The following is a 16647-nucleotide window of genomic DNA, read 5'->3' as shown; positions in this document are numbered from 1 at the left end:
GGCTTAAAAAAATATAATAGCGTAAATCTCTGTACTTGTAGTCAGGCAATGTATGTATGTTGAAATCCTTTTCTGAGTGAAGAATGACACAGTTACATTCGGTTCAATGCAGTGCATAGTAGTGTTATTGCGTCGACATCTGATCAGTTGTGTTCATACTTTTTCCTTCCTCTTTTTTATCCCTGTATTTGTCATCATTATCACTCATCGTTATCCTGACCTTGCTATTTTAAGTTTCTTATTTTGGTTTTGTTCGGTTAGGTGGAAAACGAGGAGTGCGGAGTGCGGAGTGCGGAGTGCGGAGTGCGGAGTGCGGAAAATGAGGATTGTGGAAACACAGGCAAGAAATGTTCAAAGGCTTCTTTTTCGCCCTCGATGGATGTTTGATGGCCGAGGCCGAAGGGACTAAAAGCAGTAGTAATTATTCGCGTACCTGTAATTACGGACATAACACAATCAAAGAATATTATGGAATAATAGGTTATCCTTGCTCCGCATTTTCTACACTCCACATTTTCCACGCTCCTCGTTTTCCAGACTCCGCACTCCTCGTTTTCCACCTAGCCGTTCAATATCATCTGCAAAAGCTGATAAGAGGAGTATTGGTACTAATATGGGAGAAAGTGGCTATTAATAGGCTGTGCAATTGATACCATAGCTTGAGGTTTCTTGGCTTCCTAGCGAGCGCGACATTTTCCCTCGCGTGCTCCGCGTGCCGCGTGATCTTTCATTAGTGACGTGGTTAAGTGATCAGAATTTACGGTAAAGCCAAAGAGTAATCTTCTTGACAAGACTTGCCTGATAGGGAAGACTTAACATGACGCCACGGCCCCTCCCCCGGATGGAGTCGCTTGTACTTTTATATAGGTAGGCTTAAATGCCTCTTACTTGACGGTAGTGCCTTTATGTTTTTTTCCTATGTTCGTTCGTTTTGCTGTGATTGTTTTTTTATTTCTATCAGTTTAAGACACGAAACACCGAAGCTCGTTGATCATCGAGACCTGCCAAATGAAAATAAAGTGGTACTGCATTCTATAAATCAAACAAATTGACTTAAAAATTCAACCGGCAGACCTGTAGAATTAAAATTAATTTATACCGAGTTGTTTCTACAATATTTAGTTAATCGACAACCTTTATTCCTTCCTTATCAACCACACAAGAGGCTTCCGATATTGTTGAAACGGAGAGGTATGTAGGAAACGTAAGCATACTCCATTATGGAATCTCCGTAGCTAAGAGGTACAGAAAACGATACGGAATTAGAAGTCTGGGGCTAGTTTACCTTCGTAATTAGTTCAATGCGCGGTGAAAACGATAAAAGTAGCAGAGCCACAAAAACGTTTTGTTCGGAATTCTTCTTGTAGCTTCGTCGCGCAATAGTGTTACACATTAGCCATGCAGTTACACAGGTTGGTGCAAATTCTCAGCAGGAACCATACACTTCCTTTGCTCCAAGTTGCCCGTGACGAATGAACGTTACACCTCTTCTGGAACTGTGACGTCTCTGAACTTTCTGTCGCCAGACGACATCATACGCCGTTTTCTAATATCCTTACTTGTATCACAAATAGAATTCGGCGTCAGAAAAAAATTCTTGGTGGGAGAGAAAAACAAAGAAAGAAAGCAGAAAACAGATTGTTAGGAATGTGGATGATTACAGGAGATTATTTGCGAAAGTATTTATCGTGAGTTAATAAACTTGAATTTTCCGGGAGATTTACATATCAAAACTCTTTCTTTCCCATTTTGTTCGTCATCAGAGTTTGCAGGATATCAAGAAATTTGTAAAACTTTGATCTTCTGCGTGAATCATCGGTAAAAATATTTTGTCTGAGCGGAAATTCAAGCTTGATTGACAATCTGTTCTTGAACTTTGACAGTGACAAAGTGAGCATTCAAGATAGCATTGATATTTTTGATTCAAATCTTATCTTAACTCGCAAACAAAAACACAGAGGATTTCTTAAAATAAGATTAGCTTTAAATTATAGATATTGTTTCCATATCTACATTTAATGTAGCGGATGCAGTTTAGAAAGTTTAAGAAAGCGCTAAGGAATTCAGACAGAAAGTGTCCCAAGGTGGATTATCGTGAAAAGCCTGTTTCCGGATTTACATGAACAATACCAGGCATTTTTTTCTCTTTAATTAAAAGCACCCGAGCCTTCGTGTAATAAACTTTTCAGCATGTTTCAGAGAATCCTTATTTTTTTTTTTTTGCATTGGCTGTACGTTATTTTTTTTGTGTGTACATCCTGAACAGTTGTCATACTCGAAGAAAATCTCGTACCCTGTGCAATGAATTAACACCCTCACTGTTGGTTTTCTCTCTGTTAACTCGTAATAACTTTTAAACACTTCCGGAAGGCGCACAATTGTCCTCTTTTTTCTACGCACGTAGTGACACACAACTTGCGCGCATTTCCTCGCGTGTCCGTCCGCCGCCCGCGCGTCTAAAAATGACATCCGGCGCGCCCTGAGGGACTGAAATATGAAAACCTTGTTGGATAAATATCAAAGCGGGATTTAATTTCGTCAATGCATCGCGCTTCGCTTAACCTCTCCAGTGCATGCCACAATGAACGCTGGACGCTCTAGAACGCGTACTGCTGAGAATATGGACAATTTTCACCGCTTCCTGAGTACCGACGAGATTAAAATGGGTTCGGAGCGCTCATCTGCATCGAAGAAAGTGAGAGAGACACTATCAAATCATTTTTTTTCCCCATAATTATTTAAATAACGCCTCTCAGACGGCGACGACGGGTCGTAGTGGAGGCTGGCTGGTCAAGCTGAGTCGAATCTTTCCTTTTGTTCTCAGGGAATTTTACTACAGAATCTCGACGAAGGAAAGCCCTGTCTTAAATGTGGAGAGAAATGTTCTGGTTTCAGTTTGCACGTGTGGCGGTAAGTGGCGCAAACTCAAGCATCTTAAATTTGTTTATTTTTTGAGTCCATCTTACGCATACTCTCAGTCGGGCTGTCAGCGAGCAAAATGCGCGCACGAACTGAGAATTATTGAAATCGAAATTTTAATCCCGTTGTTTAGACTAAAATTATTCTGTGTGTCACTTAATTAAGTACAATAAAACACTTTGAATTTATTACGCGCCGTGTCGTTCCCACCCGCAGAAAATAACTCTAGAGCAGTAAATTATTCGCTTTCGTATAATACTTCTTCGCTTTGATTGTCTCTTCAATTTTTCGCATGTTAAGGGTTTGTTTAAAATTATTGATCCCTTAAAGCGCCTTTCATATCTATTGATCCACTTTATCATTTCGCGATCTCTACGCTAAAGTATCATGAAAGTGAAATACCCACACTGGTTGCTAGAATGTAATATGTCAGTGCGGGCTGGCAATAGCGACTTGTCATTGTGGATATGTGTCAAGTTGCGAGCTGCCGGAGGGCATTAAAACTTCGATTTTCATTCATTAGCCGCTTCAGTGACTAAATACACAAGCTGTGCCCATGTAAAGCCCGTTATGAAAGTGCCTCGTAGATAATTTTTTTCTGTTCGACCCCTGCCGGTTTGTTGGGATACTTAAAACATTTCGATTGCGTGAGAAGCCTGTTTTAACACTTTATGGAGACTGTGAAGAAAGTAGAGACGACAAAGCCTCCTCAAAAACCACCAAGACCTAGTATAAGGTTAGTGAATTTCAATTTCGCGAATGAATGAACACACTGTGTAAGAGCTCATTTTAACTAGTACTGATTAAGAACAGATACCTTATTCGTGTTTCATTGCTTGCCGCTTTGATCAAGAAAACACACTCAAGAAAATTTCACTTATCAGTGCTTAGTTCAAAGAATTAAGACTTGGTGAGATTTTTTTGAACGTTCCTAGCGTAGGAGCAAATTTAAATGCACAAGTTCTCAGTTCTATTCTTAGCCGTAGAAAAATCGAGCGATATTGACATGTTATTTTTATACATGAATCGTGACTGCCGAGCAGATATCAGGAAATCGTGGTAGGCTGTACTGCCGAAGAATGGCCGACGTCTACAAACGAAAATTACATTGCAGGAGATTTTTAAACTTTCATTTTTAAACGGGAAAGTCTTGAGTACTTTGACAACAACCGTATTATTTTGGACAACCATTTCTCGCGCCTGTGAAGTGTTTACTTTGTTAGACAAGTGAACAATTGCGTAAAAAAAATTAAGAGTTTTATGGACTGTCACCAGATTGGAATTTTTTCCCTTTCCGTTTCTAATGATGCTTTCACAAAAGAAGAGGCCAGATTCTGGAGAGATCAGTCTTAGAAGGCGTTAAAATAACATTCTTCAGACACGTGCCAAAATACCCGCGGCGCACTGTAAAGACAGCTTTTAGGACGCAGCGCAAAAATGACCGAGTGAACTTGAATTCCGTTTGGTATCAAGAGAATTTCTGAGTAGTTTTGTAACCAAACACCGAAAGTTATTTTGTGTCACAGAGACAGACTAGTCGTTATTCTTGACGATCTGTGCGTAATTATGTTAATGGCTTAATTGCCCCTGAACTTGCAAACTCATAAGAAGCGAGGAGTTTCTTGCCGGACGTAGTCCTGGCTCTGTAATCGCCACAAGTAAGCGATCTCATGTGAATGCCCTTGATTGTACTTGCGTCTTTTTAATCTTCCTTTAAGGACACATATTTTAAGTTCCTTGAAGGAAAGTTCTCTGGTCAGAACGCACGGCGTTACTAATTTTCCGAAAGCAGCAAAACAACAAAGGATGTTTCAAAATAAACTAGTCACTTTTTGTTTCTTCAGGATTCCAGTGTAAACGCAAAATAGCCTTTAAGCAAGTCAAGAGATACTGCTAATGTTTTCCTAAGGATTTTATGTAATATCTATGCATTTCTGTTTTTAAAATGGCAGAAAATATGCCGCAAAATCTTATTTAAGGACATCCGTTTTACTGGCCATTAATTCTTTCAAGAAAACTTTGCCGAAAACCACAAATTATTCATGAAAATTGATTAACCATGTGGAAATCATTCGAAAGTAGATAAAATTTAGGACCTGAACAATTAAATTCTAAATCTCCATGTTTTCTGCGATCAAAGAACAGAAGATTAGAAGAAAATCTGTTACGAAAAAAAAGTTCTGAAAAAATGCCTTTAAAAAATTCCTACTGGTGATTTCATGATCAACTTAAGATTGCGTGTTACAGAAACATAGCTAAGTTTGGTTACGATCTGGTGGATATTCAAGCCGTTCAGTTTCGGAGAAATGTGAGATATTGGGTTGTGGTAAAAAGTCATTGTTCTATTGAACCCTAGTTATGGTATTGAGGTAAGCCATCTGCCGGCAGTGCGTATACATTGTTCGAACCTCGCATACAAAAATACAGAAGTTGCAGTTCCTCGTTTCATTTAGAGCTGGTCCTAATTTTCGGTGTAATCGGCTTCTGCTTAGCTGAACAATATTTGTTTTTTTCATCGTTAGGAGTTTTCCGTTTTCATTAAGCATCTGTTTACAACCTATAAGTTTATTTTTGAAATGAGGATCCCAGAAACCAAAATCATCGTTTTTTCCTTGAAACCAAACTTGCTCTTGTTTCCAAATAACTATCCCACTGCCTTATGGTTGAGAATTTTCTTAGGATAGCGGGTCTGATTTTAACTTTAAAAAGCATAAATCCTTTTATAAAGCTGTTGACTCTTCGTAGTGTAAATATTTACTTTTCTTTTAAGATCAAGTTGCGGAATTGAACTCCGCGTACTTCTCCAAATTTTGATCATGACAGACAAGAAACAATTTGGAGCGATTACCAGTTGAGTTAAACCAGTTAAATGAAAGGGTGATTAGAGCAGTTTATACTTAATGAAGTCATGCAAGCGCAGAAATGCAATTGCCAGAGGATGAAGCACTTCAGACATCTGCTATACTTTTTTAACCCTTTGACTATTTGTAACTGTTTAGAATTTTCTGTTCTTTGAGAGAAACCCACTCAATTGTAATAACCGTTACTTGGGGTTTTTACAATAATCTACGCGTTACGCGCTGTTCTTTCACAGAAAATAACAACGGTACCAAGAACCGTACTAACAGTTTGTCCGTCAAGGTAGTACAGGTAATTTGAACGATGAGGCATCTTCTCGAATTAACAGTGTAACAACATGGACATGATGGCATAATTTAGGACAAACCTTATCTTTCATTCATTTCGTTATGTCGTTGGGCCATTATGTATTGGGCGTGAACCAGACTTGACAAGCCCTGTTTCATCCCTGGTAACCTGACTTTTTAAAATCGTCCAAATCTTTCTCGACAGCAAAGTGTGTGCGAACTGCAAATGTCCCCGTGAGAACCATGATGTGTCTGTGGATGCTGATGCTGATGTCGATGTAGACGAAGTTGAATTCAAAGTAAAAGGCCTTAAAATCAACTCGGACACGAACCGCGAAGATGATTTACCGTCCCCTCCCCCGTTGTCAAATAACAACGAATACCAAACGATGAAGATATTTACTACTCAATCTTCCTTTGTGGATAACGATTTGTTTCCCCCACCTCCCCCTCCCTCAACGGCCTCAGATTACCTTTGGTCTCCTCCTGGATTGACGACTGGTCAGGTGAGGAAAAACAAATATTCTTTTTTTGATCAAAGTCTATTTGGTATTTTGACAAATTTGTGTGTCCTCGTCAATTTTTTGCATTTTTTGAGGAAAAATCCTTTACCCCATTTAGTTATTAAAAGTATCAAATAATTTTTTTCTCAACCCGAGTACCTTGGTACGCTGCGGTTTAACGGATAAATCGCAATCCAGGGAATGAATATTGGCAAACCGCACCTCGCTTTCCGACGAATAAGATTCATTCCTGTAGATAAAGTTACCTTTGGGGGAATGAGAGTAAATAGAGCTAATAGATTTGCGAATAAATCTGGAAAGACCTGCTAATGCTTTAAGCCAGGAGGTTTAAGTTACATGTACCCACACAAAGAAGAAATTGTTGAACTAAGATTATACCTTAACCAGAAATGTTCATGTAAACTCGTGCTCTTGTCTGGATCACAAACAGGTAGAGGCTTACATGAAGTCCTTACCAGAGGATAGAATTCCCATCCCTGGGTCACCTGGAGAAGATTATTATATAAAACAGCGCGTATATCAAAACCCTCCACAAGACAAAGCGCCCGTGCATTTCTCAAATATTCCAGAGCCTCAAAGAGAAGCTTTTGTTCAATTCTGGAACAACGAAGATAATGCGAAAGGAACCGGAAAGGTCAAAGTTCCACTTGGAAGAAGAGAGGTGAGAGGATTGCTTCTCCTTCTTATCATTTTTTTCGTTTCAGCTCCTTTTGAGGGGAGAAATTAGAAAGCAAGTGCACGCTTAGAGGTATAACAAAGAGAGGCTGTCGATTGCATACACATTTCTTTCATCTCTCAACACTGATGCTAAATATGTCAATTTGCAACATTTGACCTCCTTAAAAGACCCTAATCCTCATACCAGACACAATGCTGGACTAAGTTTTTAAATGACACACACACGTCTTGAAAAGGTACGTGGCCAAGTGTAGCCACAGAACATCGTTACTGGTAGCAGTTCTTTGACACTCGGCATGACTTGTGTTAATGGACTGTTTGGATTATGCTTAAGTGAAAAAATTACAGAGAGGCACCATAAACGATGGGTAGTTTCTCTGGCGATTTTCGCTGAAAAACCGACATAAATGTGCTCTCCTCGATATGAATAGAAAATTGTAACGTTAGAACTTGTTAATGATTTTAAAACAACTGTAATAGGATTGTACTGTCATTTTTTTATTGAGTTTTACTTAGTTACTTGGTAGAACACGTATTACTGCAATGCTTTTACTTTCCCTTCTTTCTCATAGTAGTAGACTAAATTGGAGAAAAATGGGTTTATCTGTGTATCTACTCTCGGTGCCCCTCAATTTCAAGCAATGATATATGAGCTCGGCGTGTTTATTTTCTTCTTTAGCATATAAACTTTTAAGCTTTGCAAGTGCACACATGCCAAGAAATGTTCATACCTCCTAACTCTTTATCCGCTGCAACAAAAGTTTCATAAGTTGGCTGGATAATCCGCTGATATTTTAATCCTCCTTAACCAATAATTTGTCCAGTGTGCTTTAAATTAAACGCCATGGAATTTAATGTACAAGAAATGATTAGCTTTAGATGAGCCTAGATAAGAACACTACCTATAGTAGTTTGCCAAAACCGTTTAGATATGAAGAGAATGCGAAGGACGAGGCTGTAGATGTTTACACTAATCTTTCAAGAGTTCTTAAAGATAAAGCTTAAAAAGGCGTACTTGAACATGTTAAGTTTGTCGGGATGGCTTTTCAGTGTACCAAAACGGCTCTTACTAATAAGAGTTCAAGTTACCGGCCATTTCAGTTAAACCTATTTAGTTGGGTTGTTAATGATGTGCTTCAATTATGTAAATATATGCGCAAAATTACTTACAAATCTTAAACCCTTCATACAATTTTGGGTAGTCTTTCCTTTCCGCGTATAATTGCTATGATTGCTTTTAGTTTACACGTATGAGCGCTGTAAGCTACTTTTCTATCATTGTTCACCTGCACAGATCGTGAAACTAACATAAGATGTATGCATGTCATATGGCTCAGCATAATCTCTCTCAGTGGTTGAGAGAGACCAGGCTCGAGGCGGCCGCTTGTTGCGCGGGTGTTGCGAGAACCACGCCGTCGAATTCATAATTTATTCCTATCAATACCACAGCATAGCAGTTTGTCTTCTTGTGTGGTGCAAGTCTTAACCTTATCTCAAATTTTACGATAGGTCACTTGTTCATCCAATAATTTTGTATTAAAAATGAATTGTCCGATGCTTGTGAAAGAATAATTCTTGAGTGGTAGGACGCGGCATTTTGTCTCGGCCAAGTGACTCATCCATGGTGTTGTTTTTTCATGATCAAACGCCACCGAGGTGCAAAAGATGAAATTATTATATATAGATTATTCCTGTTCTTCCCATGTTTCTCAAATGTAATCCACTTAAAAGCGGTGAAAGTCTGGGTACCTCACAAAGACCCGGGCTACAGAGTAAAATCGTTTTTGTCTGTAATAAACGAGCTAACAAGCCTCTGGAGCCTCTCCGGCGATATCTTAATTCACAGGGATTCCAGATTAAAGCCTATGGAGAGAGAGAGAGAAGGAATTTTCATTCTTCGTTTGTGTGACCCGGATAGAAGGATGTCGTATCTAGTGTGCATTTCTTTGATTATAAGACTAGGATATTAAAACTGAAGGGGTAGAGTTGGGGCAGCTCAGGGATGGGGGTGGGGGGTGGGGAGAGAGGGGCTTACACAGGAGCTCTGGACGATGAGTTTACCAAAGAGGTAAGCTCTTTAAAGCATTTACGGTCAGCATATCTCTTGTATACATAATTAAAAGTTTACCGTGTGCCAATTTACGTTTGGGTTCCTGTGCTTCTTTAGACTTGCCAATCGTGTTTCAAGACCATCCCTAAAGGCGACGTAGTGGTTTCAGCTGAGTTAGACGACAGTGAAGTGTCATGCTATCACGCTGCATGCTTCTGCTGCGCGACTTGTTGGGAGCTGTTGGTAGACCTCACCTACTTCCAGTATGGAAACAAAGTCTACTGCGCAAGACATCACGCTGAGTTGTCAAGGCAACGTTGCTATGGATGTGATGAGGTAAGATTACCCGCCACAATTTGTTATGTCGTTCTGTGGTCGTCCAGCTTTATGGGAATAGCTTGTGATATTGCGAAATCTTGAGTGGTCATTATAAGGGCTAACGGTGGAGTTGTTTATCAGTCAAACGTTTTTTCATTTGATTTGTCATCACTTATGCCTTTGCTCTCAATACCATCTGTAGCTCGTTAGCTGTGATTGAAAGGTTCACCAGTATCTAAGCAGCTGCGCACCAACCCCTCCCCGAACCAAACATTAACCCTAACTTTTTATCATCTTACTGTTGTCAAGGGACGGGTCAGTGTGCTGTTGCTCGGATACTGCCATCGATCCAAGGTTCTGTGGCTTTGATTGAGTCAGTAGAGCTGTTCTTCAAAAGTTAAAGTTAATTTTTTGTTTCAGTGTGTTGTATGTCTTTGAGACACATAACAGACTTTGACTAATTTAGCAAACTAATTCTGAAGTTCTATTGCTCCCTTTATCTGCGCATACTCAGCTTATCTTCACCGGGGAATACACCATAGCCATGAACAAAAGCTGGCACTTGGGTCATTTCCGATGCAACGAGTGCGACGTCAGCATCACCGGCAAGCAGTTTATTGTCAGAGACGAAAAGCCCGTATGCGTTGACTGTTTTGACTGCAGGTGTGTTCTATTTATTATGAATTACGTGACTGTGTGTTGTACGTAATATATTGTTTGCAAGTATGTTCTTATCTTTTCTAGGGAGTCAAATTATTAGCAGTTGTTGGACAAACGGGAACAATATTGTGAGATTTTGTCTTACAATTTTGCGTCTGAGATCTTTATTTCATAAATAACTAGAGGGTCACTCTGGAGCAGTCTTGCAACTGCTACTTCTGATCTTCCATTCTTTATCGGGTAAACAATTTCAATTGACAAAATTTCTTCTTTTGATGCAGATTTGCCAACGTGTGTGACCACTGTCATGGCAAGATTGGACCTGATGCTAAAGACGTATCAACAGCTGACGATCGACATTGGCATGAAATGTGTTTCCTGTGCGAGCTGTGTCGGAAACCTCTGCGATCAGACGGAAAATTTACTTTCTACAAGGAGCAAGTTCTGTGTAATGATTGCTACATCACTAACTTCCAGAAGACGTGTGCAGGATGCCATTATGCCATCGAGTCTGGGAGCGCGCGCCTAGAATACAATGGCACCTACTGGCATGAAGAATGCTTCAAGTGCGCCGTCTGTCGGGAAGCTATCGGGACTAGCGGTTTTGTTCCAAAAGATGATGAGTTCTACTGTCCCGGATGCTATCAGAATTTACATGCCAAGCGTTGCGCGGATTGCGGAGAGCCACTCTCCGAAGGCGGTGTCCTCTACAACGAACAGACCTGGCACAAGGAGTGTTTCAGTTGTTTTACCTGCCATGAATCGTTGGCATCTCGACCATTCTCTGTGCATAGTGGCCACCGCTACTGTATCGAGTGCTATGGAAGGTTCCTGGCCAAGCAGTGTGAGGTCTGCTTTAAACCAATTATCGGCGGTGAATACTTCACATTAGAGGAGTCAAATTTCCACAAAGAGTGCTTTAACTGCACTCGGTGTCAGCGGTCTCTGGCCAATGAAGGATTTGTTAGAGAAGGGGTTGAACTTCTATGCGCCAGCTGTGCTGATTGAACAGAAGCGTACAAATTAAACGAATAAGACTTCATGCAAGTCCATATCGAAAAAATTACTTAATCTAACAGAGCAAAATGTTATAAATTTTTCGTAAGTTTCCAAAGTAAGCTTGTTTCATTTCGGTGGCAATGAAAAGTCTTTGTTTACGTCCTTTTAAACCGACAATCCCGGCGTATAAGTAAGTTGATCTGTTTGCTAGTAAACGAGCTGACAAGAGGGACAGACATAAACGATTCAACTTATGGGTGTAAAATTAAGTGTTGACGTTTTTCCTGTTTCAGGAAATCTTTCATCATAGCAGTTTACTACGCTGCGAAGAAGCATGAAAATTTAAGTAAAAGTTGCAAATGTTTCTTTTTCTAAATATATATCGTAACAATGAAGATAGATTATCGCTCGATGCCAGATAATGATGTACTTACGAAGTTCAGATTTTATTTTTTTTAACAATCGCCCTTTCTTTTTCCTCGAGCAACAGCTAGTTCTGTTAAATACGTTTTAGCTGCTAATGTCATGCTTAAAAAATTATATGCAGAAATAATCATATATTGATGATGCCTTCGCAACTTTTTGTTGCACAATTCTTTTTCGGAGGGCCTCTCTAAAGGGAATTTGGGATGGGGTATGTATGGTGGACGGTATAGGAGGGCTATAGACAGGCTACCTATTCTTCGCTAACATACCTTCAGCCTTCTGCCGAGCTGTTTTGAGGGTTTGTGCGAACTTCGTTTCTTGTTGACGTAGGTTATTTGGATACCAGTTCTGTTGATTTTTGTGATGGTTAAAATTTTTATCAATAAAGTGTTTTCCAGAATTGTCGTGCGGCAGGTAAATGCCATTCAAGTTGAAAGAGGAACGATTATGTAGTTATCAGAACAAGACTCGTACTAAAGTTATGATAATGAGACGCATTTTTTTACTACATGGTTTAAGACTTCTATTGACAGTGAGGCCTGTATTTTAATACCTTTTTCTGAAACCTGAGAACAAAGTGAATAGCATCTTTATATCTGTGGTTGTGCTGAAAAGAAAGTTAAAATCTCTGCCTAATTAACAATTATCAATCTTCTCCTCAGCTTCGTGTAGTGTGCTGAGAATCACCAAAATTTTGTTTGCATAATAATTTACAATCATATAGACAGTAACTATACAAACAATAAGATGCGATTTCCATTTTACATTCCATACTTTAAGAACTGGAATATTTCTTGTACGAGTTAGTATCATCACAAATATTACGTTGAACATGATCTCTACAAGCAGCGCTAAAACTATACGTATCAAAAGATCCACAATCATTTCCTGGTACTCTTCAGGACGCAGGATCCGGTGAATTATACCATAAACTGTCATAAGTCCAACTGAGAGGACAACTGCGGCAGCGCTAGACATCATTTCGTGTATTGTTAGGTCAGCGGCTAGCCTCTGAGATCGACGTTCCTTCATTTTGGCGGCACTAAATGGTCCTGTGGGATCTGCTTCCAACTCAGAGAGTAAAATTCTCTCATACTGTGATTTATCCTCGTGAGATTCTCCAGCTTTGACGATTAGTTGGTACACTAGGTGAACTGTTTGTTCGCCGATACTTAACGCAATAAACGCCCAAAGGCTTTTAAATTCGGCCAGCATAAATTTCACTGCTATGCAAACCGCGCTAGATGCAGTAGACACCAAAACATATGAAAAGCCTGGGTTTATAACGTACAATCCTGAGACACATTGCTTTGAGAGTATCTTAGGTATTATGCCGACTGAATATGAAAGAGCAATCATGGCGACTTTTAAAATACCTTCGAGTTGCGCAAACAGTGGACACAAGACGTACGCGAACAAATAAAACACTGGGGCCCCTATGATGAACTGCGCACAGAGCTTAAATCCGAATAAACTTGCACTAAATATATTACCTCTGAAAATACGCCCGACAGAAAAACTTTGGACAAGAATCATAATTAAATAAAGAATATTCAGTGGATATGGAATCCACGGAGGGTAGTACAACCCATAGACAGCAACCAAAAATCTGTAGGCGAGATCAAAGAAAATTCCAATCAACGTAAACGTAACTAAGTTAACTTGTTTGATTAGAGGCCATCTGAACACAAATAGCAACATCAGTGGCTGCCAGAGGTAGAGAGTTGAAGCCAGGTACGATTCACCAATGATACGCGGTCGCTTTTTTTCTAGAGGGATGGACGAATCACGGAGTGCCTTCCAATCGCAGACGAAAATTATCTTCATTTGAAAGTATATAAAGAAGATGCACCCAACACCTATAAAGCCACCAGTTAGCACTGTTACCTGAAATGCAAACCAGGCACTCTTCTTCAAGGAGACTTTCATTGCTGGTCTGTTTTCTCGCCATGTGGATGTATCTGTGGAGTTTCGTGGGTTTTCAAATTCTTCACTCAAGGTATCATCTGCGTTAAATTGTGTACAATCAACAGGCAATTCTCCGGTGAATGAATCCTTGTCTTCGGAAAGTTTGAAGATGTGTTCTGTGAACAACATGAAGCCGCTGCAAAGCAGCTCAACAGGTACGGAAAGGAATTCTGCTATCATTAGTCGTGGATGATAGACTGTTTAAGGAAAAAAATAGCTCATTTTATAACAATCTATGTTTATTGAGGAAGCACACGTCTCTCAAACTTTCGAAAGTAACACGTTGAATTTTGATTTGACGTGGAGAGAGTGGACAAGAAGTGATACCTTGGGATTGCTTCCTTTTACTCTTATTGATTTTTTTAGTATTTCACTATTTTAATTGTTCATAGGAAATATATGAAATCGTTGTAAACAATTACAAAACAGACCCTGAAAGAACAATAGCATTTGGGGTCGTAGCTGATCGCGACAAAAGAACAGTTGAGACCGTTTAATTCGCGAGGAAAAGTGCAACAGTTTTAGAAGAACATCCGTTTTCATACACACGACGTTTTGTTGTTGTTTTTTAACTTAAAAACCCAAAATGGCAAGTTTCGAACCCAGTTCGAAACTTGCTATTAAATTTCGAGTTGATTTCATTTGTACGCACGCCACGACATGTGGTTTCTATTTACTCGAAAGTAAACTTGTTAGCTTTATCAGAATGGCAAAAAAGTAAGGCTGTTTTTCTATTATGACTATTTTTTTCACCTTCTGCCTTCAGTTCGTCTGGCTCAGCGATTACAACCATTCTGTGGATTTTAGTGAAATTAGCAGGCGATCGCTACCCAAAGTGCACCTTTATAGAAATCCAAACTGTGTAATTGGATCGCGTTAATCACTGCCACTGCTTTTACTGACTACCATATTTGGAATCAGTGAAGTTGGTTCAACTTCATGTTTACACAATATCCTGAGTTTCAGGTCCTCGCCGGGGCTGTCGGATACAACCAGATGCTTCTTAGCAGTTTTCGCTGGTTATTTCATAATTCTGTACAATTTCTCCTCCATGTTACATGTAAACAGCATTCATAAATTGTAAAATCTGTGTGGTTCGCCTGTAATTAGCGTGAAAAAACCCTAAGTATCATCCAACTCGTTTGTTTGAAGCCAAAGCGTACCAAAATTGATGACATCGGTCAGTTTCTTCTCATCGCTATACACCTCCCAAACTCGTCAAACAGTTTCCACTTACAATGAAAGGGCTGCTCAGCAGCTGAATGAAACAAAAAAAATCAAGTCACGTATTCTTCTTTGATGAGTCACACGACGCTTTACAGTCTTAAGACCGAATTTTATTCAGTAGTGGTTGGTAACTGCCATATAAGTTTTTCTAAGAGATCGGTTCACTTGGTTTCTGCGAATCATTTTACTTCAACAGAGACAAGGTATGCTAAAAAGTCAAGAGAGCCATTTACTTCGTGCATATGCATACTGCTTCCTGTCACTTATAGGAAAGCTATGCTCGCTAGCGGGCTACCCACAGGCCAATATAAACTCCTAGATAAACAATTCATCGGAAAACAACAGGAAATCCTATTCTTTAAGTGGAAGAGGGACTTAATTGTAATGAAACTGATTTTCATCAAGTAAATACACTTTTTTTCAATGTTAGTTGCGTCAGTCAATCAGTGGGTCAGTGAGTCAGTGAGTCAGTCAGTCAATCTGTCATTCAGTCAGTCAGTGAGCCACACAATCAGTCCAGCTCGTCAGTCAATCAGTCGGTCAGTCAGTCGGTCAGTCAGTCTATCATTCAATCATTCAGTCAGTCAACCAGTGAGTCAATTAGTCAGTCATTAAGTCAGTCAACCAGTCAGTCAGTCAACCAGTCAGTCAGTCAACCAGTCAGTCAGTCAGTCAGTTAGTCAATCAGTCACTCAGACGATCAGTCAGTAAATCAGTAAGTCAGTAAGTCAGTGAGTCAGTCAGTCAGTCAGTCAGTCAATGTTAAATTGGTAAGCTTCTGAGTATAGTGATCGGACTTAAAAACCAACTGATCATGAGTGGCTCATTAAAGGACCGTTGGACTTTGTGAATAAACCATTGCGTATCATGACAATCATATTTTTATTCCAGCTTTTCACTAATAGAGTTTAATTTCGCTCGAAACTGTCTTGACAAACTACTTTAGAATAACCCAAAACAGGTACATACCATGAGTGGAAACAAATCTTTCTGGGGCTTGTACCCCGACGACGGTTTTAATAGTTGTACTTTGTCATTCCCACGCGCAGGAAGTTGTACTTGTTTTCCGCTTTTCCCGTGATTTTGTGTCACATACAATACATCAATGGATTAATGTAATTAAACGATTCATGGCCACGCAACTTTCAAAATTTTGAGAAGTCACAACAGGATTTAAAAATCGTTCCCAAAAATCGAACAGATATTAATAGCGAAAGTGCAATATTTTATCAGCGCTTCTTGAGCATTGAGACGAAAAAATAAGGAGTTGGTTTTCAGTTGTATTTCAATTACGAGAATGATATGAGTGTCATGACATCGAATGCAGAGTGCTCTTACATGCAAGGGTCTGCTAAACAGATTGGCAACTGACAGATAGATTGCTCAAAACGTACAAAACACAAAGGAAATTATTTGATTCGGAAAGAAATACTTTTTCTAGTTCCTTTCCTGAACTGTACTTATTCGTGAGGTATTAAAACGTTCGATATCCATCCAATGTGTGAACGATCAGTTTTGTTGATTTCTGAGCGAATATAATTAATCGAACTGCATTGTTTTGCGTGATCTCCTGTAAGTTAAATTATCTCTTAAGGGGGGATACAGTTGAGCAAAAACTGAGCAAAGAAAACAAATCCATCAAAAATCGGGAAGGGTTGGACTCATTTGTTTAAACCCACGCTTAGCTGTCTCTGTGTTTTGCGAAGCAAAGAAAGAAGCATTCTTCCTTCTC

At 39.5% G+C, this 16647-nt stretch overlaps 2 protein-coding genes and 1 long non-coding RNA gene across 4 annotated transcripts; 1 reads left to right on the top strand and 2 right to left on the bottom strand.

Moving 5' to 3' along the window:
* Positions 1–1077: 1077 nt before the first annotated feature.
* LOC149041873 (uncharacterized) lies at positions 1078–3875 on the bottom strand. Its single transcript, XR_016179306.1, has 2 exons — positions 3737–3875; positions 1078–1596 (listed from the first exon to the last, which is right to left on the bottom strand). It is a non-coding gene; the product is annotated as an uncharacterized LOC149041873 (long non-coding RNA).
* LOC113671588 (testin) lies at positions 2485–12120 on the top strand. Of its 2 annotated transcripts, none has more exons than XM_027187835.2 (7): positions 2485–2695; positions 2825–2910; positions 6271–6571; positions 7020–7250; positions 9435–9653; positions 10150–10298; positions 10577–12120. In XM_027187835.2, exons 1-7 carry the CDS (start codon positions 2582–2584, stop codon positions 11301–11303), a joined length of 1827 nt encoding a protein of 608 aa, XP_027043636.2. In that variant the 5' UTR covers positions 2485–2581; the 3' UTR covers positions 11304–12120. The 2 variants fall into 2 exon arrangements, with proteins under 2 accessions (XP_027043636.2, XP_027043644.2); XM_027187843.2 differs by having other exon boundaries at positions 2525–2695; positions 2825–3655.
* An 83-nt stretch (positions 12121–12203) lies between these two features.
* Positions 12204–14628, bottom strand: LOC149041872 (uncharacterized). The gene is made up of 2 exons (XM_089180823.1): positions 14442–14628; positions 12204–13885 (listed from the first exon to the last, which is right to left on the bottom strand). Exons 1-2 carry the CDS (start codon positions 14479–14481, stop codon positions 12357–12359), a joined length of 1569 nt encoding a protein of 522 aa, XP_089036949.1. The 5' UTR covers positions 14482–14628; the 3' UTR covers positions 12204–12356.
* Between the last annotated feature and the right edge of the window lie 2019 nt (positions 14629–16647).

The sequence above is a fragment of the Pocillopora damicornis genome, chromosome 8 (assembly GCF_964200805.1).
Source record: "Pocillopora damicornis chromosome 8, jaPocDami1.2, whole genome shotgun sequence".
NCBI lineage: Eukaryota > Metazoa > Cnidaria > Anthozoa > Scleractinia > Pocilloporidae > Pocillopora > Pocillopora damicornis.
Note: the sequence above shows the minus strand (reverse complement) of the source record. Positions and strands in the feature narration are given on the sequence as shown.

What these genes read in the sequence shown, in the direction of transcription:
- LOC113671588 (XM_027187835.2), top strand. Translation starts at nt 2,582, where the DNA reads ATGAACGCTGGACGCTCTAGAACGCGTACTGCTGAGAATATGGACAAT. An exon ending in TTCAGTTTGCACGTGTGGCG is followed by an intron (nt 2,911 to 6,270) that starts GTAAGTGGCGCA and finishes CTTTCTCGACAG; the next exon opens with CAAAGTGTGTGCGAACTGCA. An exon ending in GTTGACTGTTTTGACTGCAG is followed by an intron (nt 10,299 to 10,576) that starts GTGTGTTCTATT and finishes CTTTTGATGCAG; the next exon opens with ATTTGCCAACGTGTGTGACC.
- LOC149041872 (XM_089180823.1), bottom strand. Translation starts at nt 14,481, where the DNA reads ATGGTTGTAATCGCTGAGCCAGACGAACTGAAGGCAGAAG. An exon ending in AGACGAACTGAAGGCAGAAG is followed by an intron (nt 13,886 to 14,441) that starts GTGAAAAAAATA and finishes TTCCTTAAACAG; the next exon opens with TCTATCATCCACGACTAATG.